Genomic DNA, 20,832 nt, shown 5'->3' with positions numbered 1-20,832 from the left:
AAGGACCTAATGAAGTAAATGCTAATAGTCGAGAGAGATCCCAACTGGTATTTTAATTACTCAAAGGATTTAATTTAGTAAAATTTTAAACAGAGGATATAATGAAGTAAATGACAATAGTTAAGGCACCTAGCTAGTATTAACTCATTAAAAATGCCATAAAATGCCTATTTATTGATTTATTCATGTAGGGGAAGCCTTGTCTTGTTCTGGCTACCAATGAGAGGATTGGGAAAGAGACAATTTGGCTTGGTATGAAACCTGTCTATTGTCACCCTTAATCCTATGTACCACCTCTAGCCATCCTTTCTCTTGGAGGGTGCTAATCCAATAGTTATATCATGGACCCCATGTCTACCTTACAAAATAGATCTGTGTCCATTTACCTATTGAATATTCACAATTCAATTTGAATTGTGAATATTCAGTATGTAAATTGTGAAAATTTAATTGTGTATTTTAAAGTCGGATTCACAAAGTAATTTGGGGTGCTTAATCGCTTTGCTTGCTTGAGTGACGGGCATATGCTTTTCAATTGGGCCATATGGACGGGTGCCTTACCATGGACCGAAAGCTCTTTGCTTGTCAGGTGAGACAGATTGTGTAAATTAATGACTAGTAAGTTAGTCCTGTGCATATTAATCCTAACGTCATTTTATCAAAGAAAGTAATAATAATAATAATATAGAGAGCTTGCCTAGAAAATAAAATTTTAAAAAATTACAACTTGTATAAGTTGTAATTATTATAAGCAAATCGATATTTAATATCCATTTCTCTTGAGATATTAACTAAGAGATATTAACTCATTATATTATTAATAAGTTGAACTATTTATGTCTACATAATATTAAAGGACACGCGACCATACCTAGTCCTCCATATATAATTTAATTATCATTACGTCGACATCTGACCAAAATTAGTTCTAAACTCTAAAAATTAATTATCGGGGCGTCGATGAAACTCGGTATCGTTCAAGTTGTCAAAAGAAGCCAGGTTGGCGTGTGGCTGCCAGTTCAGCGTCGTCGTTGCCGTCTGACGTTGGCGCAGTCAAGTGCGGTGTACTTTTTGCCCCTTGCCTTCGACCATACGATGTGCTACCAAGGTTTTATGTTGGCTTCACTTGCATTATTTTATTATTATTATTATTATTATCATATCACAATTTCTCGTTATTAAATGCGGCGTATTATTTAACTAACAATCATGTACTAAATTGCATGCTAAATCAAAGGTTGACCATCTTTTAGGATTTCCATTCGTTGACTATCAAACACAAGTTCACAACAAGACTTCCTACATACACTAATATTCTGCATGCAACTATTTGTTTTTCACTTTTAATTTTGGATTGTAACATAAAAATATATTTTTTTCTGAAATTTTAAAATAGACTATTGATGCAATAGTATTGTTTTCAGTGGTGACTGAAAGAGAAAAATCGTTCAAAATTTTATTGAGAAGTAGATCAAATTGATCTAGTTATTCATAAAGATGATCAATCATTTAAGAGAATTATAGAAAGATAAATTTTACTAACGTGTATATATGACTCCGTAATTAGGAATCAAGTTGGGTTTTTAAATTATTTTTAATTTTAAGCATACCATGAATTTTGAATATTTAATTGCGAGGATTGTTTGCAGACACATATATAATAACCAAATTAAACTAGGATTAAAGTAACAACAAATCGTAATCCAAATTGGATTTAAATTTGTGGGGTGACCGATAATGAATTCTTCCTAGAATGTTCATTCTTTTTTTTTTTTAAGTGATAAGAATAACTTGTAATCATTATATGAAGATGTGCAGTACATAATGATATAAATTTACTTATGTATAATAATTGATAAATTACACATAAAAATAAATTATACTAAGAAAACTCTATGTAACATGCTTAATATAATTGAAAGAATATTAATAAAAATTAAATTAGTGACGACGGGTAACGACTTCAAAAATTAATCACTAATTTCAATAATGACCAAAATCAATAATTTTAGTGATAATTTCTGTTGTCACTAAATGTGAAATTTCTTGTAGTGAATCGAAAGAATATTAATAAAAATTAAATTTATAATATTTTAATACGAAAATTTATTTCATTCACTCAATCACTCTATCTTTTCGAAATTTATAGGATCAATTTTTCTTTGATCTTATCTAACCGGCTATTATAGAAAGATGGCATGAATGCATGATACTAGATTACTAGTACGCAGTAGACCTAACATCATTCGAAGACGTGGCCCTACCTACATTTCGCATTTGATTATAAATATTGGCAATGAATTGAAGATAGGGTAGTAAAACAAATATTTTATCATTGGGAGTCCCCCTTCCTAAGTATTAGGACTCTATGTGTTTGAGTCATGTTAGGAATATCTATTCTACTCTACTTGAGATTCCTCTTGTATATATATCCCTTATTCTCTATCATTGTATTTTTACTGAATTCTATCAATACAAATATTCAATTCTCATCTGGTATCAGCTAGCCTAGGTTTTCTTTCCTCATGGCTGACGGATTTGTTGATTCCTCTGAACGGACCGTTTCCAATGCCGCTATTTCCTCGGCTATTCCTTCTGCTGCTGCCACTTTTTCTGCCGCTCACCACTTTGTCAGCATCAAATTGACCAATAAGAACTTCCTGTTCTGGCGAACTCAGGTTGTTCCGTTTCTTCGTGGTCATGAGTTGATGGGTTTCGTTGATGACACGAATCCTTGTCCGGCCAAAACTCTTCCTGTTAGTGAAGGAACATCGACTGCTCCATCCAATCCCGCTCCCGCCAATCCCTTGTATGCAGTTTGGATACGTCAAGATCAAGCAGTCCTTAGCATGCTAATTTCCTCCTTGTCGCCTGAGGTTATGTACCTAGCCATTGGGTGTCAAACGTAACAGGCTCTTTGGTTGGCTATTGAGCAAGCTCTTGCTTCTTCCAGTAGAGCTCGCACAATGCATCTTCTTGGGCAATTACAGAGTCTTCATTAGGGAGATCTTTCTGTTGTCGACTACATCGCAAAAGCGCAGGTTCTAGTTGAAGACTTAGCCCTCGCTGGCCGGCCGGTGCCCTTGGAGGAGCAAAACATGTACGTGTTCAAGGGATTGCGTCCAGAATATCACGCTCTCACTGCCTCCTTGAACGTTCGTGATCAGTCTGTCAGTTTGCCGCAGCTTGCTGATCTTCTGGGCTCCCACGAATTCATCACCGGTGAAGGGGCTTACGGCAGCTCTCCATCGGCGTTTGCAGTCCGGCGTGGCAGCGGGAGGCAGTAGCAGCAGTCCCGTCCTTGGCGTGGTGGTCAGCAGCGGTCTGGTACTCCGTCGCGACCCAGTGACGCGGCGGTGTTTCTGGTTCTGTGCAGCAGCATGGCGGTGGCAGTATGCAGCGAGGCGGTGGGCGTGGCAGCTGTTCCCGCGGGCGTGGTCAGAACTCCAACTGGCAGCCTCGTTGTCAGCTGTGCAGTTGTTTTGGGCATGTTGCCACCTCCTGCTATCTTTTTGTTAATCATAACAATAATTATGGTGGAAATCCTCAGGCCAATTTGACTTATTCGGAAGGTACCCCGAGTTTTGACTCCGATTCGCATCTGTGGATTCCTGACACTGGGGCGACAAATCATGCCACGCCTGATATAGCTGCGTTATCTGCTTCCGAGGAGTATACCGGTGATGACACTCTTCGTGTTGGTGATGGTAAAGGTTTGCTTATTAATCGCACTGGTCATGCTTCCTTTACTACCCCTTCTAGAGTTTTTAAGATGTCTGAAATTTTGCATGTTCCTGGTCTGTCTTCTTCTTTATTGTCTGTTCAACGTTTTGCCAAAGATAATAGTTTCTTCTTTGAGTTTCACCCCTCTTTCTTTGTTGTGAAGGATATCACGTCCAAGGCAATACTCCTGCGCGGCAATAGTTCGGGTGGCCTTTATACACTTCCTATTCCGAAAGTCAGTCCTCAGGCTTTTGTTTCTTCCCGTGCATCCTCTATGGTGTGGCACGATCGTCTGGGCATCCGCATCAAAGAGTTTTAGATCGTATTCTTCCTTTTTGTTCTGTTAGTAGTTCTAGTCGTACTTCTCGTTGTACTTCTACTTTATGTTCTGCGTGTCAGTTAGGGAAATCTGCCCGTTTTCCTCTGCCACGTGTTGAATCTGCTAGTTCGAATATTCTTGATTTAATATATATTGATATTTGGGGACCAGCTCCAGTTTTGTCATCTTCTGGTCATCACTACTTTGTTCTTTTTGTCGATGATCATTCTCGTTATACATGGTACTTTCCTATGAAACTGAAGTCTGACTTGTATGCTGTTTTTGATCAATTTCGTGTCTTGGTTGAACGTTCCTTTAATCGTAAAATTAAATCTATTCAATCAGATTTAGGGGCGGAATACAAAAAATTGCATTCCTTGTTTGTTTAGTTAGGGATTAATCATAGACAGTCATGTGCTTATACGCATAAACAAAACGGTCGTGTTGAGCGGAAACATAGGCATGTTGTTGAAACCGGTCTTACTCTTATGGCTCGTGCCTCTGTTCCGTATCGTTTTTGGGATTTTGCTTTTGAAACTGCTGTCTATTTGATTAACAAAATGCCATCGAGTGTGTTGCAGAATTCTAGTCCTCACTTGGTCTTGCATAAATCTAACCCCTCGTATTCTTTTCTTCGTGTGTTTGGATGTCTCTGTTATCCTCACCTTCGACCTTACAATCGTCACAAGATGTCATACAGGTCGTCTCCTTGTGTCTTCTTAGGTTACCCAGGGTCTTTAGGGGGTATAGGTGCATGGACGTTCAGACTAATAAGATTTATGTTGGCAGACATGTGCACTTTGATGAGAATGTGTTTCCTTTTTCTAGCGGGCAACCATCTCCTCCTGCGCAGAGCCCTTGGGCTGCCTCAGTTTCACAGATTATGTCATCACCTCCTGCATGTGACCAGTTCGTGCCTACTACTACAACTGATGTCGCCCCGGTTCGGCAGAGAGGACGACCCCGTGGCAAGTCCACTCGTGCAACTGTTCGATCGCATGCTATGGCCACTAGGAGTCGGTCTGTGGTTCCTCTATTGGCTCTCTCTGCTCAGGTCAACCCTTTTGAGCCCACTTGCTACACCCAAGCTGTCAAGTTTCCTGAATGGCATGAGGCGATGGATCAAGAATTTAATGCTCTTTTGCATAATCAGACATGGGTTCTGGTTCCTCCTCAGTCAGGTATGAATGTAATTGGGTGTAAGTGGGTTTTTCGTACTAAACGTAAGGCTGATGGTTCAATAGAGAGTCATAAAGCGAGGTTGGTCGCAAAGGGTTTTAATCAGGTTCCTGGCCAGGACTTTTTTGATACGTTCAGTCCAGTTGTCAAACCAACTACGGTCAGATTGCTTTTGAGTTTGGCTATTTCTGCAGGTTGGGTTATTAGGCAGCTTGACATACACAATGCTTTTTTGAATGGTCATTTGGCTGAGACTGTTTACATGCGTCAACCACCTGGGTATGCTGACAATCGATTTCCTGATCATGTCTGTTTGCTGAAACGCTCCTTGTATGGCTTAAAACAGGCCCCTCGAGCCTGGTTTAATCGCCTGCACACATTTTTACTTTCGGTTGGTTTTATAGCTTCAAAGACTGATGTGTCCTTATTCTATTACTCTCGTGGTTCTGCATGTGTCTATCTACTCGTATATGTTGATGATATATTGGTAATGGTGAATGATAAGTCCCTGGTGTCTGATTTACTCTCCAAATTGTCTGCTGCATTCAAGATTAGAGATCTCGGTGAACCAGGTTTCTTCCTTGGGATTGAGCTAGTCAAGACTAGTAATGGTGTCATTCTCTCTCAACAACGGTATATGTCAGACATCTTGCATCGAGCTGGTATGACTGACTGTAAGTTTCTAGCGACTCCTATTTCTGTGACGAAATCTCCTTTACTCAGTGCAGAGGCTTATGAAGATCCAACGAAATACAGAAGTTTGGCTGGTGCTCTTCAATATCTTACAATTACTCGGCCAGACCTCTCCTTTGCAGTTAATCAACTGTGTCAGCATATGCATGCCCCATCCGTATCTCATTGGGAACAGCTTAAGAGAGTGCTCAGGTATGTTAAAGGGACTCTATCATTCGGTTTGCGTGTCACCCCATCGAAATCTAGGGAGCTTCATGCATTCTCTGATTCTGATTGGGCTGGTTGTCCTGATGATCGTAAGTCCACTAGTGGGTATGCAGTGTTTCTTGGCACCAATCTTGTGTCCTGGTGTGCAAGAAACATAAGACAGTTTACAAGACCTTAGCAGATGTTTGTGCTGAGGTGATATGGATCATGTCATTACTGCGTGAGATCCACATTGATGACATTCCTTCTCCTAGATTATGGTGTGACAATCTTGGTGCTACTTACATGTGTGCGAATCCGATTTTTCATGCTAGAACCAAACACGTGGAGATTGACTATCACTTCGTTAGAGACAGGGTTGCCAATGGAGACATTTAGGTGAATTTTATTTCAACTAAAGATCAACTAGCAGACATCTTTACGAAAGCTTTGCCTAGTCCTAGATTTTCTTTTCTTAGAGACAAGCTTCAGGTTACTAGTATACCCTGCGCTTGAGGGGGAGTATTAGGACTCTATGTGTTTGAGTCATGTTAGGAATATCTATTCTACTCTACTTGAAATTCCTCTTGTATATATATCCCTTATTCCCTATCATTGTATTTTTACTGAATTCTATCAATACAAATATTCAATTCTCATCCTAAGCAATAAAAATAATATTTTATTCTAACATAATTATTCTAACATATTTTAATGTTGTTCAACTATTTCAATATTTTAAAATGTGAATAGATATTTATGACCATTTAAATGAGTAGGCATCCAACAGTTATTTTATTAACGAATAGCTAGTTATGAGTTATATAAGATTTCAAGTATGTTTTTATGAGTTATTTATTAATATTTTTAGTTTAAATTGGTTAACTATAAATAATCTATGTTAATTTATTTATTTTGTAATCTACCCGTAAGTAAAAAATTAAAATAAGCGGTACTATATGGTGACTACTAGAATAATCACGTACACATGTGCTATTATCAATATTATTAATTGAGTGTTTAATAAATTTTCTAATACAAATGTATGCAGCTACAGTAGCATAATAACTATACAAATGCAAGACATTAGGTATAAATACAATATGAAAAACACAGAGTACTATTTACTTATTTATGAAAAATTGTATTGTTTGGTACTTCATTATACTCGTAGTACAAATTTAGTCCATAAATTAATATTTGTGATCATCTTTAATCTAAGTCATGCATAAAGTGACGATTTTAGTCACTCGAAAATTATTTTTACCACGAATAATTTGTCACTTAATAAACTGACTAATTTGATCAATGAAGGACAAAAATCACTATTCCATACATAACTTAAGAGTTAAAAATGATGCTCACATAAACAGTTCAACTGATCACATAAGTGAAATTTGATAAAAAAGATCAGAGATCGAGTCTCACCGCGCACTGGGAGAAGGCAGTAATTTTCATTAGATTTGGGGTGGCCAACTTGCAGAGATTCACATGACCACGCAAGAAGGAGGAAAGAATTTGAGGATAGACTTCAAAGAATCAAGAAAAGAACGTAACACGAAACTTCTTGACGCTTCACTATCTCTGACTGTAGCACTTAACACCCACCAACTTTCTCTCCTACAAATACCCCTCTCCCTGTCGTCGTCTTTTCGCATCCAACTCAAACTTTCATTCCTTTCCATACTTAATTCTCAATTTTCTCAACAAACCTTTTTAACTTTCTGCTTTCAGTATACCCAAAAAATTATGTGTGGGGGTGCAATCCTCTTTGATCTTATTCCCCGTAACAATAATGGCGGCCGCCGTGTCTCCTCAGATGACCTCTGGCCTAGCTCCGCCGACTTTTGGCCCAATTCTCCCGACCTCAAGGGTACTGGCTCCAACTGCTCCGCCCAGAATGGCTGTCCCTCCCTTAAACGATGCGATCGCTGTACTGGTAATTAATTGCGTAATATTCACTGCCATGCCCATTTTCTTTGATGTGAATGTGTCTGACTCTGATTGGGGAATTTTAACGAACAGGTGATGAGCGTCCTGAGAGGGCGAAGAAGAGGCAGAGGAAAAATCTGTACAGGGGAATCAGGCAGCGACCTTGGGGGAAATGGGCGGCGGAGATTCGGGATCCGAGAAAGGGTGTGAGGGTCTGGCTGGGAACGTTCAATACGGCGGAGGAAGCGGCGAGGGCGTACGACAGGGAAGCTCGGAAAATCCGAGGAAAGAAAGCCAAAGTGAACTTCCCCAACGAGGATTTCGATGACTACAACACTTCCCAGCCGAGATTCCAAAACGCCGGCACCGGCAGCAGTTTTGCTTACCCGGTCGACTCGTATTACAACAACGCCTACTATTCGATAAACAGAGGCGAGCCCGCCATGGGATATTCAGCTCAGAACGAAGAAGCTTCCGGGTCTGTTTCAGGCTCAGAGAATGGGTATTATTCATGTTCCCAGACTGGCAATGAAGGATCATTGATGAACCAGATTAAGGAGGAAAACGAAGAAGAAAAAGAAGAAGAGAAAGCGGTTCACGTAGCAAACAAGGCAGAAGAAGATAACCAAGTGCAGACACTGTCGGAGGAGCTAATGGCCTATGAATCATACATGAAATTCTACGAAATACCTTACCTCGACGGCCAGTCAGCGGCGGCGCCGGAGCCAATCGTCGGCGGCGGCTCGTTGGAGCTCTGGAGTTTCGATGACGTCAATCCCAGCTGTGCCTAATCTTAATCCCAAATCCTCCATCTTTCTTCCCCAGGAAACTGTTCAAATTTACAACTGTTTGTGTTCTTCATCATTACGTTCCTTAATTCCATTTGTTCCATAGTTTTCCATCTTCAAACGTTGTCCAACATTTGCTGTAATTTTATCCCGCAACATCGGAGGAATTATATTTAATTTTGTTCATAATTTCCGCGTAATTCTGCTTTTGCAACTAAGAAAAAAACCAACTTTACTTCCTAACCGCGCAATTTGTACTGATTATAGGAAAAGAAAAATGACAAAAATCCTAAACTTCTTCATTCACAGCAGAACAATGTAATGCAACATTAGTTTTACTTTTGTTCTTGAAAACCAAAATTACATCTTTCTTATCCCTAGAAACAGTAACACGCTGATCAAATCTTTTTCAGTTTCAAGATTCTCTACTGTGATTTGAGGATCAAATCATTTTATCAATTAATTGTGGAGACAAGGTTGAGAGAAATGTCAAAGCCGTGTAATAATTTGTAAATTGCAAAGATAAAAATAAAAATTTGTGCAATAATTAAGATACAAATAAAGAGTTTTTAATTTGTGCAATAATTAAGATACAAATAAATTGTCAAAAACTCTGTAGTTGAACGGTATAACTGTTTCTTTTTTAAATAAGAGGACTATGTAGTTAAACTCATAATTTTGAGATCTCATTTGAAAACTCTGTAGTTGAACGGTATAACTGTTTCTTTTTTAAATAAGAGGACTATGTAGTTAAACTCATAATTTTGAGATCTCATTTGAAAACTCTGTAGTTAAACGGTATAACTGTTTCTTTTTTAAATAAGAGGACTATGTAGTTAAACTCATAATTTTGAGATCTCATTTGAAAACTCTGTAAGTTAAACTCATAATTTTGAGATCTCATTTGAAAACTCTGTAGTTTAAACTCATAATTTTGAGATCTCATTTGAAAACTCTGTAGTTAAACGGTATAACTGTTTCTTTTTTAAATAAGAGGACTATGTAGTTAAACTCATAATTTTGAGTTTTTCAGATGAGAGTTCATAGGTTGATAGGCTCATAGCCTCCGTTTAGGCGGCGTATTTACTTATTCGCATTTGCAAGTTGGCGACAAGGCTGCAACGAGGGCAAATGGGCATTGAAAAAGCAAAAAGAAAAGAAAAGAAAAAAAAAACGTTATTCTGTACCAAATTGTCGGAATCCTAGTGGGGGAAGAAACCTACGGCGGTGTCTGGGTTTAGGCGTGTTCCTTACACATGGCAAAACCCGAAGGCGCCAACAGCTTTACCGGTTTTGACTTCTACGTAACGCAGTACTACAAAGCCACCAACTTACTACCTCAATGTACTACACTTTCCAGAAGCTCAAAGTGTACTACATCGAGCAGTCAAAATGTACCCAAATCTTATTCAAATATTTATTCATTTGAACTTAGCTATATAATTAAGTGGTAGTAAATGAATCCCTTTATCATTCACCTACTTAAGAATAAAGCTAACACAAATCTTTATTGTATGAGTGAGGTATTTGGAAAATTACTTATGAGTAAATTTCTAGTTTATCTGGCCAATTTTAATTTATTTAATTGGTTAAATATTTAAGGTAAGTGTTTAGTTAACAAAATTTTCACTAAGTTCACTAAGTGTTTAGTTAACAAAAAAAAAAGTTTATTAATTTTAATAAGCTGAAAATGAAAAATGTTACGTTGAGTAACTTATTGATATCAAATTAATGCATTTTTGTTTTTACTCTTAATAATTGTTGATTATTGTGGTGTTTATATTTATTTACTTTTTATTCAAATTTTTATTTTGAAAATTACTGCCTAGAGCCTAACATCTTAATTAACTCTCTGCCCCTCACACATACATATATATAATTGTGTTAACTGTTATGTTGAATTATATTGATAATGAAGTTTCTTTTAAAAAAAAATAATTATAACTATATTAATAATAAAATAAAAAAAACAATTAAGAATAACACAACCATCACAACAAATTATAAAAATTACTTTAAGAGTTAAGTAAAATAACACAATATACTTCTGTTTTTATATGTAATTTAACTCATGTTACATGTAATCAAACAACTAATTTACCAAACACTTTTATATAAAAAGTTAATACTATCAGTTGGTCAAACCAACTAACACAATCAGTTAGCAGTAGGGATGGCAAAGGGGTGGGGCGGGGCGGGGAATGGGGTCCCCGTCCCCGTCCCCGAAATCCCTCCCTATTCCCCGTCCTCGTCCCGTTTCCCGACGAGGATGGGGAATTGTTCCTCATCCCCGTCCCAGCAGGGATTTTTCGGGGGACGGGGAATCCCCGCGGAGATTTTTTAAAATATGTCAATTTAAAAATGAAACTAATATTATGAAAAAGAAATACATAGATTAATAAAATTAAATAATAACATATAGACATCAAAATATCAAATACAAGGAACATATAATAACTCACATCAAGTTTATTTCACACAAATAAGTTATTTATAGTTTTCAGTTTGCATTGCTTAATCAATATTCACTGGCTATAAAGTATAAACTAGAAATATTAGGTAGCTATTCTGCTTATTCACTGGCTATTTTAAACTTTCCATTACTTTAAAGTATAAACATAAAACTTATTCACACTAGCTATTTTGCTTATTCACTAGCTGGCAAATATTAGAAAGAAATCAAATACTCCGTAATATATATAGGAAATATATAAACATAAACTTAAATCAAAGAAATCAAAGAATATATATATATATATATATATATATATATATATATATATATATATATATATATATATATATATATATATACACGGGGAATCGAGGCGGGGAATACCCTCCCCGTCCCCGTCCCCGTCCTCGGCAGGGATTAGGAATTTCTCCCCATCCCCGCCCCGTTCTCCGTCGGGGGTTGAATTGTCATCCCTAATCAGCTATTAACTAACCAACAATTGCCAAACACCTGATAATAATAAACTTCTATTTATTAATTGATAACTATGAATCGGTAGATCTGATCCTACCTTTAAAAAAAAAAAAAAGAAGAGATATCTAATGTAGCCTTATTTAAATTAGTTAGATTATTAACTTAGTTACTAAAAGATTAAGTTAGATACTAGGTGACAAATCAAGATTAACACACCGTGAGTCCGTGACACCGCCTCTCTCCCATGTCTCATAGGTTAACATACACCGTGTCCCTAATCCAACTCCTTTACCTCAACCCATTATATTGATCCAACCCAACAACATGCTTGGTCCAATTTTAAGAAAATCCAATAGCACCAATATTAAACCCCCAAAAAAAATAAAAATAAAAAATAAACTGAAGCCTTGTCGGCTGGGCCATCAAGACCATTGAATTTTGAAGGCAAGTCATAGTCCAATGGACATCCAAAGAACTGTTGACAGTAAATTTTAATTGCGGGCCAGAAAAGGGTATCATTAAGACATCATTTCAGGCCCATAATCAAAAGCCCAAAAAGCAGCCATCCCCGTTCTTAAAAAACCCTCGCAGTCACCATATCGCATCGCAGTATCCACAATCGAGAGGAAGGGAAGATGGTGTCGCTGAAGCTACAGAAGCGGCTCGCCGCCAGCGTGCTCAAGTGCGGCAGAGGCAAGGTCTGGCTCGACCCAAATGAAGTCAACGAGATCTCCATGGCCAACTCTCGTAAGATCTTCGCTCTCTCTCGCTATTAAACTGTATGTTCATATGCTGTTCGTTTTATCGAGAACTAAAGCTTTTTGCTCAATTAAAATCGAAGAAATTTGATTAATAGCTATTTCACTTTCGGTATGCTGAAAGGGGTTCTCTTTAAATTTGGAAGTCACATACTTCACTGGTTATTTCAATCATGGACTGTGTTCCTTTCTTAACTTTGTTATCATACTAGCTAGTACATGTTTGTTTTAGTGTAAAGGATGTGACTTTAGCTTTTCTTAGGTTATTCTTATGCCCTTTTTGTGAATTTCATGGTGTCTGAAATGTATTGTCTCTCTTTCTATTAAACTATATGCTCAAATGATATTCTTTTATCTAGAATTAAACTGAAATTAGAAGTATTTTTTCTCAATTGTAATTGCAGAAAGTTGATTAATAGCTATTGCACTTTCTGTAGGCTGAAAGGGGTTATCTTTAAATTTGGAAGTCTCCTACTTCACTGGTTATATCAATCATGGACTGTGTTCCTTTCTTAAATTTGTTATCATACTAGCTAGTACATGTTTGTTTTAGTGTAAAAGATATGGCTTTAGTTTTTCTTAGGTTATTCTTGTAGGTTGGTGCTCTTTGTGTGAATTTTATGCTGTCTAAAATGTATTCATTATTTTCTCCATGTTTTGGTGATACCTCTTAATCCACTCAAGTGTTGCAGATAGTTATTGCAAAATTGTATTATATAGTTGTAGTTCTAAGAAATTGAACTGCTTTTTATTATGTTAGCTTCCCTATATTCAATGGAAATGGGAATCATAATCTCTATTTTGCAATGAGCTATTGGTTTTATTTTTAATGCATGTTTAATATTCATCTCTCCCTTGCTTGTGTTCAGGACAAAACATAAGAAAATTGGTGAAGGATGGTTTCATCATCAGGAAGCCAACCAAGATTCACTCAAGGTCTCGTGCACGTCGGATGAAGGAGGCCAAGAGGAAGGGCCGTCATTCTGGATATGGTACTTCCCGGAGGATTAAGGATTTACTTTGCTTAAACCATTTTATTTGTTGATTCCTTTGCACCAATGTGTGGAAAGAAATTTTATCATTACAGCGCAATTGTTTCCAATTCATGAAATTTAGGCAATTGCTTCTAATTCTAATCTGGGAATAATTGGAAAAACAGTTTAGGCAACAGTTTTTGATTCACTATGAAAAATTTCAGGTAAGCGTAAGGGTACTAGAGAGGCCAGGTTGCCCACTAAAGTGCTATGGATGAGGAGAATGAGAGTTCTCAGGCGCTTACTTCGCAAGTACCGGGAGTCTAAGAAGATTGACAAACACATGTATCATGACATGTACATGAAGGTTAAGGGTAATGTTTTCAAAAACAAACGTGTCCTGATGGAGAGCATTCACAAGTCTAAGGCCGAAAAGGCCAGAGAGAAGACCTTGTCTGACCAGTTTGAGGCTAAGAGGGCCAAGAACAAGGCAAGCAGAGAAAGAAAGATTGCTAGGCGAGAGGAACGTTTGGCTAAGGTATGGAAGTAGGCGTTGTAGAGTTTTTTTGCTTCAAAACATGGATATCTAATATGCATCTTCTCTTCATCCACAGGGCCCAGCAGAGAGGGAAGCTCCAGCACCAGTGCCTCAAACTCAGCCAGCTCAGTAAGTCACTATCTTGAAATTTCTCAATTGCTATTATTTTGCTATGGGCTGCCCTTAACCATGTTTTTGTATATCTGCAGGGGATCTAAGAAATCAAAGAAGTGAAGCCCTGGTCTTTGATTCCAAGGACTTGGTGAATCTTTCCCAGTTTTATGTCTTTAGAATGGCAGTTAAAGTTTTTTTACTTCAGTTTTTGGTGTTCTGTTTTGATGAGACAATGTAACCTATATGACAATATGAGGAGTTTAAGCATTTATATTAAAGCATTTATTGTTTGTTTTAATTGTGGCGTATTCTCTTCATTTGTGTTATATCATTTGAGTTGTGTTGAATTAGTATTCAAGTATTTTTAGGGTAATAGCCCGAAAATGACTAAAACGGAACTGGACTAAGAGGGTGTTGGTTGGATAAGAATTGAACTAGTGATCTTCTAGTTGTATGTACATATTTTGAATGCTGTAATGCTTGAAATGTACATTGCGAATGAACAAGGAACACATCAGTCCACTCATTACCTAACGCAAATGACAAGAACACAAACATGGAAGTACCATGCCTTTTAAGTATGCTTAAAATTATTGAAATTAAGGTTATTTATCATCACAACTGTACCTTACATACTTGGCTTTATATATATATGTAAAATCATCTATTTTGATGGAACTTTTCTCAATCAAGCTGCCACTGGGCATCATCAAGAAGCAGTTATGTTTTCTTGGCAACTCAGTTGTGCCTAAAGACTCCTTTGATAGCGTGGAACGGGGGCGTACATTGAACCATCTGCTCTATGGTACTGTCTATATTTGAAGAGATCGTCGCTGCCTTGATTTGCTCTCCCTCGAGGGGCCACAATGGCCGGGGCATTTGGATAGTTGCACGAGCCAAGTTTAACAATGAAAGTAACCGTGGTGCCCTTACCTAGGCCCTCACTTTCTATCCAAATATGACCACCCATCAGCTGTACAAACCTGGTTCAATTCATTGTTTGGCATCAAAAGACTTAAATACTATGCATATGGCAATAAAAGAATGAACAAGGGCAACATGCTGTTATATGGCAGTAATGGAAGTTATTTATGAGTTGAGATTTGCAAAATTAAAGCTTGTGGCTTTAAAACCATGGGTTAATACCTTCTGCAAATGGCAAGTCCAAGACCAGCCCCGCTGTTGCTTCGATTTGATGCACTTCGAGCCTCTGTAAACTTGGTGAAGATGAGTGGAATATCTTGGGGGCTAATACCAGACCCTGAATCTTTGACCTGCATGAAGAGAATAGCGAGACAAGGTTATATTCTATTCGTTGACTTCGTTGTTATTATACTTCACTAAAACAGGGATTTTCAGACTGGGGAAACACGAGATGATGTTGGGAAGAGAAGGCATGGAATATAGGAGGGCCGTGAAGAAACCTTTGACCAAAAACGGAAAATCTAGGATTCTGCTTGACATTTAGATACAGACAATTTCCATAAACATTGTTTGCTGATGCATGACAGTCTAATAGCCATGTTGAGGCCAATCACTTTTTTTTTTTTTCAGGTGATAAAGAAAAGGAATACTCTACCTGCATACGCAGATAAAAGTGGCCCTCAGTAGACGGTGGATAAAACTCTCCCTGCCGACTGCCCCTAATGTAGTCTGGTTTCGCAACAGAAGCCTCGATAGAAATTTGACCTTCCTTTGTGAACTTAACAGCATTCCCAGCAACATTCAACATGATTTGCGTAAGACGCTTGGCATCTCCAACAGCATGGATGGGAACATCAAGAGCTAAAGATAAAGTTGTAGATAATTTCTTCACTGCTGCAATAGGTTTAATCATGTTAACGACCTGCAATAAGGTAAAACAACAACAACATTCACGTTAGATTGCATAGCTCAGATGTAATACAGTATGTGAAGTGTAGTGTTGAGATTTTACCTCCCGAAACACTCCATGAAGATTGAATGTTACATTCTCTAATTCGAGACTTCCATCTTCGAGTCTTGAGAGATCTAGGACATCGTTAATCAGTGTTGCTAGAAGATTGCTACTCTTAAGTATAGTTTCCATCATAACCCTCTGTTCGGGATTTAAGTCAGTTTCTAAAAGCAGTGAACACAAAGCTATGACTGAGTGCATCGGTGTTCTCATTTCATGATTCATCACAGCTAGGAAATCATTGCGAGCATGGATAGCCATCTCTGCTTCTTGTCGGGCTAAGTCTAAAGCAATATTCTGCTGCATGAGTTGATCATGCGCCCGCATTGACTCCTCCAAAATTGCAGCATGAGAAAGAGCCACCGCAACCTGGACCAATAGATAGATTTCATTTAATATGACTATTTCATTGATTCATTGCTTGAACCAACATGACTTCAGGATCAATCGCAGGAATCTAACATAAATTTGAAAGGGAAAACTACAACCATACATGACATACAGCAACACAGTGATGCTCAAATTAAAACAAAAATAAAAAGAAAGTGCGATTTTGACAAGCATAAGCTGCAAGTATACATTAGAGATAAGCTTTACAGGCAAGTTACCCTCTATACGCATTAGAGAGTTAACATAAGAATGGAATATCCACAAAGATGCCAAATCAAGATCAGAGAGGGATAAAAACCTGGTCAGCAACAACTTGCACAAGTTCTAACTCATGCTCACGCCATTTTCTAATTCCGTTCATTGGGAGGATAAGAACCATGACGGCATAACTTTTTGCAGAGAGTTCGGGCCAGTCATTTATTTGGAAATTGGAGAGATGTATAAGTGGAACACGAACAGCAGCAACTTCAGGTGGTACGTGTCTCCCAGTATTAGTAGACCTCATCTTTGCTAGTTCGCAAGAATGTGGAATCAGTATGGCTCCTGAGCTGTTGAAAATATCATTGATGATGCCAAGGTTTATAGGCACAGTAGATCCAACGGGTATAAGATTGTTAAGAGTATGGGAAAGCTGTAAAACCATCCCTCTTTGTGTTGGCATCCACAAAGCACATTCCGCCAAGTCCAAGGTCCTACCTAGCTCAACAAGAGTAGTTCTTAATATAGTATGCCTGTCAAGCGTGCTTCTAATTTCATGGGTGAGCATTCTAACATGTCTCCCAGTTTCTTCTTGCTTAATAATAAGCCCCATTTCCCTGTCAAGCTCTTCTGCCCGCGTTTTCAAGAACAATTCTCTTGTTTTCACGCTCAGCAGATCAGGAATGATGTGAACAAGCATCAAAGCAGTGACACACGAGACAATGGCCGTTGAGATTTTTGCAATCGTCATTACTATAGCAACTGTTTTCGAGTGGGAAGAGAATGTCCAGAGATTTATCAAATGGGTTGCTCCACAAAGTACAATAAACGCCCCGAATTGCATCAGCACCCATCTATAGGGGAAGAAGGCTGATTTGTGGACAAAATAAATAAGCTCCAATGGAATCGAGAAGTAGGCAAACGCTATAAAGAAATCTGATATGTACTGGTATTTCACCAACAGCTCATCAGTTGGAAGCAGAATCTCAACACAGTCACAAGACTCCATCCCCTAACACTTGCAGAAAAGATCTGAAAACCACAAGTAAATCCAGTTCAAAAAAAAAAAAAAAACTCTTCTTTCCCAGAAATTCTGAGTTTCATAGATCTGTTACTGCAATTTCATCCCTTTCTTAAGCTACTCATAAATATACATACCAATGAACCCACAAACACATAAGTGCAAACACCAAAGGATCTGCAAAATACCTTATCGGTGTACTAATGCAATCTTTGCCATTTCTGGAAACTACTCAATCGAATCTTAGGTAGAACCGTAGAACATATCGGGTAAAGTTCATCATTTTCTAATAAAAAATTACTATATTCTTGCAGCCAAAAACAATAGCGATGTAAACTGGAAACATGGCAATTTCTGGGAAATCAGTAAACAACAATGATCTCCTGCAAATCTTACTAATTCTTTCCTCTTATTTTAGCAAGAATTTTCAAGAAGCAGAAAATGAAAAATAAATAAAAAAATTAAAGGATTTGAATACACTGCATGAATTGCCTTGATAAGAAAAAGCATCCAACGGCGTGCGTTGTACCTGGCGCTTGCAGATTTCTGGTAATTAAGTTAGTGGAGCTTTGGCTGATGGCATGAGCTCTGAGGTGCTTAAAGACTCCATTTTTGTTTGATCAGGAAAGCTTCTTGTCTTTTGAGCTCAAAATAGTGAGGGAGAAAAGAGTATGGAAAACTGTGACAAAGAGTAAAGCCAACCCAATAAGTTGCAGTGGTAAAGAGGTAAAGTGCAGGGACGGAACCAACCCCAAAGAGGCAACGCTATCAAGATTCACGGAGTCTATATATTATTATATTATATATATGTAAACAGCGGTTCCCACGTGGAAAAGTTTGCCTTGGATCTATTCAGGTTTTTTTTTTCATGAAAATATTTACAACATAACTCATAAATGCTCCGTACCTTATGGAACCCAGAAATTTCAAGTCAGGCTGTAATAACATTCATTTCTGAATTTTTACAACACAACTTGGTATATGGGTGGTGGAGTGGTTAGAATATAACAAAGGCTTTTTGAGTTTGATTTTTGTTAATAAATTGGACTCAATTTAAATTTTTTTTTCTTGTGTTACTGTGTGGTTTACATATTATTATACAAAAAAAAGAAATTTATGGATAAGAAAATGATTTATTTCGTGCATATCCTCGACCGAATAGTAGTTGTGGCTTCTTTTGAAGCAAAAGGTCGATTCCATACACTAATTTGATAATGTTCAGTTATTTTAGTCTGAATAATGTGATATCATATCATATAATACTATGTTACAAAATTTTATGTTAATTTTAATTGAGCTCGAATTGTACTATGAATTCTTTAAAAAAAATAAATAAATACAATTATCGAGCTTTTAATTTTATTGTAAATAGAAAAAAAGGTCAAATAAGCCCCTAAACAATACCTGAAAAGTCAATTAAGCCCCTAAACATTTAAAAATTACAATTAGACCCTTTAACATGTAAAATTGGGAAAAAAAAAGCCTAAAATCTGGTAAATGACTTGCAATTGTAGGTCATTTAGGGTTCAGAGAAAAATCTGGTCGACCAACGTCGGCATTGATCGCCGGACGCCGGCGGAAGGCAACCAAAAGGTCACCTTCCGCCATGGAAGCCGACCAAAGGTCACCTTCCGCCATGGAAGCCGACCAAAGGTCGCCTTCCACCAGAGGAAGGCGACCAAGGCGCATTCCTCTGGTGGAAAGCGACCACTGGTCTTCCTTTGGTGGAAGGCGACACTGTCGGCCCCCATTTTACATGTTAAAGGGCTTAATTGCACTTTTTAAATGTTCAAGGACCTAATTGACTTTTCAGGTATTGTTTAGGGGCTTATTTGACCCTTTTTTCCTTGTAAATATCAAAAATCAGACAAGAATTGAATAAACTTTTTTTTTTGAGTATATAACTGATAGGTAAATACGCATAAAGGACTAGCTCATATAGCCGATCTGACAAGAAGTCACCCAACTGGTCTGCCATAGTCATCAACCCGACTAGAATAAATCACTTGTGCTCAACCGTACTTCTCATACCGATAGGTCTCATGACAAAACAAGATGTTCTTGGATCACCCTTGGAATCACCCAAACGGAAAGCCACCCAGTCGATCTATCGTAGGCTGACCGGTCGATTTACAAAGTGACTCGACCTGCAAGCCGAAAACCTAACTTACACAACAAGCAATGGAGTCCACTTGCGCCTGCAGAGCGGCTGTTGACAACCTGCACACATAACGGCTCTGCAGCCTCGATCAGTCAATCTCCCGTAGCCTGCAGAGCAACCATCTGACCAAGCTAACAAGAAGACACCATGTCAAGTCACTTGCAACATGTGCATTCAATGCCTAGACCGCCTTAGTTAGTATAAATAGGAGGGTCTCCCCCTCACTTTTCATCTTCATTTCATTGTAACAACTACATACTACTTGTAGACTTCACTCTGTAACGTCACCCCACTTGTGATCCACTCTACAATTGCAATCTACACTATTTGTAGCATCCCGCTTGTAATCACTTGCTACTTGAAATATTACTCAGCCTCAAACTGCCCGATCGCCCTAAGTAAACTGACTGACTTACCTAGGAGCACCCTTCTCACCTGTTCACAAACATACATATTCATAGTGCATTTTTAACCCCGGATTCCATTTAGGCTATCATAGCATCATTTTATTTACAAAAGTATTACCTCTTTCTTTTCTTTTTCTTTTTTTTTTGGTATGCAAAGGAAGGAAAAGCACAAAACATATTATTTGAACCTCGAGCAGACCACACATGCTAATTAACACGAACAATAATATCATGAACCCAAATAGGAGGGATTAAATAGTTGCAAACTAATTAGTAATTGTGGAGTTTTGTTGCCACCCAATCAACACCTACGTGCACATATTTGCCTCCTTTATGCATTTGATGTGATAATCCGTATGCAACAACTAGCGTAGGGCAATCAGTGAATTTTTGTGGAAAAGAGAGGGAGAGGAAATAGAAAGTGTTGAGTGCTTGCATGGAGGTTTTGATTTTTGTCAAATATGTACACCCCACCAGATTAGTAAACACGTTCCCTAGTGCGCATTATGTACACTAGGAGCGCCCGTTGGGCGCGTTTTTTCTGCTGCAGTTTCTTTTTTTTCTTCTTGTTCTCCTTATTTCCCTT

At 37.9% G+C, this 20,832-nt stretch overlaps 3 protein-coding genes across 4 annotated transcripts; 2 read left to right on the top strand and 1 right to left on the bottom strand.

The window, feature by feature from the left end:
- Positions 1–7,746: 7,746 nt before the first annotated feature.
- LOC116014712 (ethylene-responsive transcription factor ERF073-like) lies at positions 7,747–9,009 on the top strand. Its single transcript, XM_031254653.1, has 2 exons — positions 7,747–8,039; positions 8,126–9,009. Exons 1-2 carry the CDS (start codon positions 7,850–7,852, stop codon positions 8,821–8,823), a joined length of 888 nt encoding a protein of 295 aa, XP_031110513.1. The 5' UTR covers positions 7,747–7,849; the 3' UTR covers positions 8,824–9,009.
- Positions 9,010–12,354: 3,345 nt separating this feature from the next.
- On the top strand, positions 12,355–14,383 carry LOC116015151 (60S ribosomal protein L19-1-like). The gene is made up of 5 exons (XM_031255170.1): positions 12,355–12,496; positions 13,377–13,499; positions 13,706–14,019; positions 14,096–14,148; positions 14,229–14,383. Exons 1-5 carry the CDS (start codon positions 12,385–12,387, stop codon positions 14,251–14,253), a joined length of 627 nt encoding a protein of 208 aa, XP_031111030.1. The 5' UTR covers positions 12,355–12,384; the 3' UTR covers positions 14,254–14,383.
- Positions 14,384–14,605: 222 nt separating this feature from the next.
- Positions 14,606–18,445, bottom strand: LOC116015149 (probable ethylene response sensor 1). Of its 2 annotated transcripts, XM_031255168.1 has the most exons (6): positions 18,208–18,445; positions 16,758–17,689; positions 16,070–16,438; positions 15,713–15,979; positions 15,280–15,407; positions 14,882–15,116 (listed from the first exon to the last, which is right to left on the bottom strand). In XM_031255168.1, exons 2-6 carry the CDS (start codon positions 17,664–17,666, stop codon positions 14,882–14,884), a joined length of 1,908 nt encoding a protein of 635 aa, XP_031111028.1. In that variant the 5' UTR covers positions 17,667–17,689; positions 18,208–18,445. The 2 variants fall into 2 exon arrangements, with proteins under 2 accessions (XP_031111029.1, XP_031111028.1); XM_031255169.1 differs by lacking the exon at positions 18,208–18,445 and having other exon boundaries at positions 14,606–15,116; positions 16,758–17,666.
- Between the last annotated feature and the right edge of the window lie 2,387 nt (positions 18,446–20,832).

The sequence above is a fragment of the Ipomoea triloba genome, chromosome 4 (assembly GCF_003576645.1).
Source record: "Ipomoea triloba cultivar NCNSP0323 chromosome 4, ASM357664v1".
Classification (NCBI taxonomy): domain Eukaryota; kingdom Viridiplantae; phylum Streptophyta; class Magnoliopsida; order Solanales; family Convolvulaceae; genus Ipomoea; species Ipomoea triloba.
This window is presented reverse-complemented; position numbering and strand designations above follow the sequence as displayed.

Bases quoted from the DNA above. Each gene is read 5' to 3' on its own strand.
- LOC116014712 (XM_031254653.1), top strand. From the start codon at position 7,850: ATGTGTGGGGGTGCAATCCTCTTTGATCTTATTCCCCGTAACAATAAT. The intron at 8,040-8,125 runs GTAATTAATTGC...TTTAACGAACAG, and splicing joins ACGATGCGATCGCTGTACTG to GTGATGAGCGTCCTGAGAGG.
- LOC116015151 (XM_031255170.1), top strand. From the start codon at position 12,385: ATGGTGTCGCTGAAGCTACAGAAGCGGCTCGCCGCCAGCGTGCTCAAG. The intron at 12,497-13,376 runs GTAAGATCTTCG...GCTTGTGTTCAG, and splicing joins GATCTCCATGGCCAACTCTC to GACAAAACATAAGAAAATTG. The intron at 14,149-14,228 runs GTAAGTCACTAT...GTATATCTGCAG, and splicing joins CCTCAAACTCAGCCAGCTCA to GGGATCTAAGAAATCAAAGA.
- LOC116015149 (XM_031255168.1), bottom strand. From the start codon at position 17,666: ATGGAGTCTTGTGACTGTGTTGAGATTCTGCTTCCAACTGATGAGCTG. The intron at 16,439-16,757 runs GTTTTTATCCCT...CTATTGGTCCAG, and splicing joins TGCAAGTTGTTGCTGACCAG to GTTGCGGTGGCTCTTTCTCA. The intron at 15,117-15,279 runs GTATTAACCCAT...GAATTGAACCAG, and splicing joins GGACTTGCCATTTGCAGAAG to GTTTGTACAGCTGATGGGTG.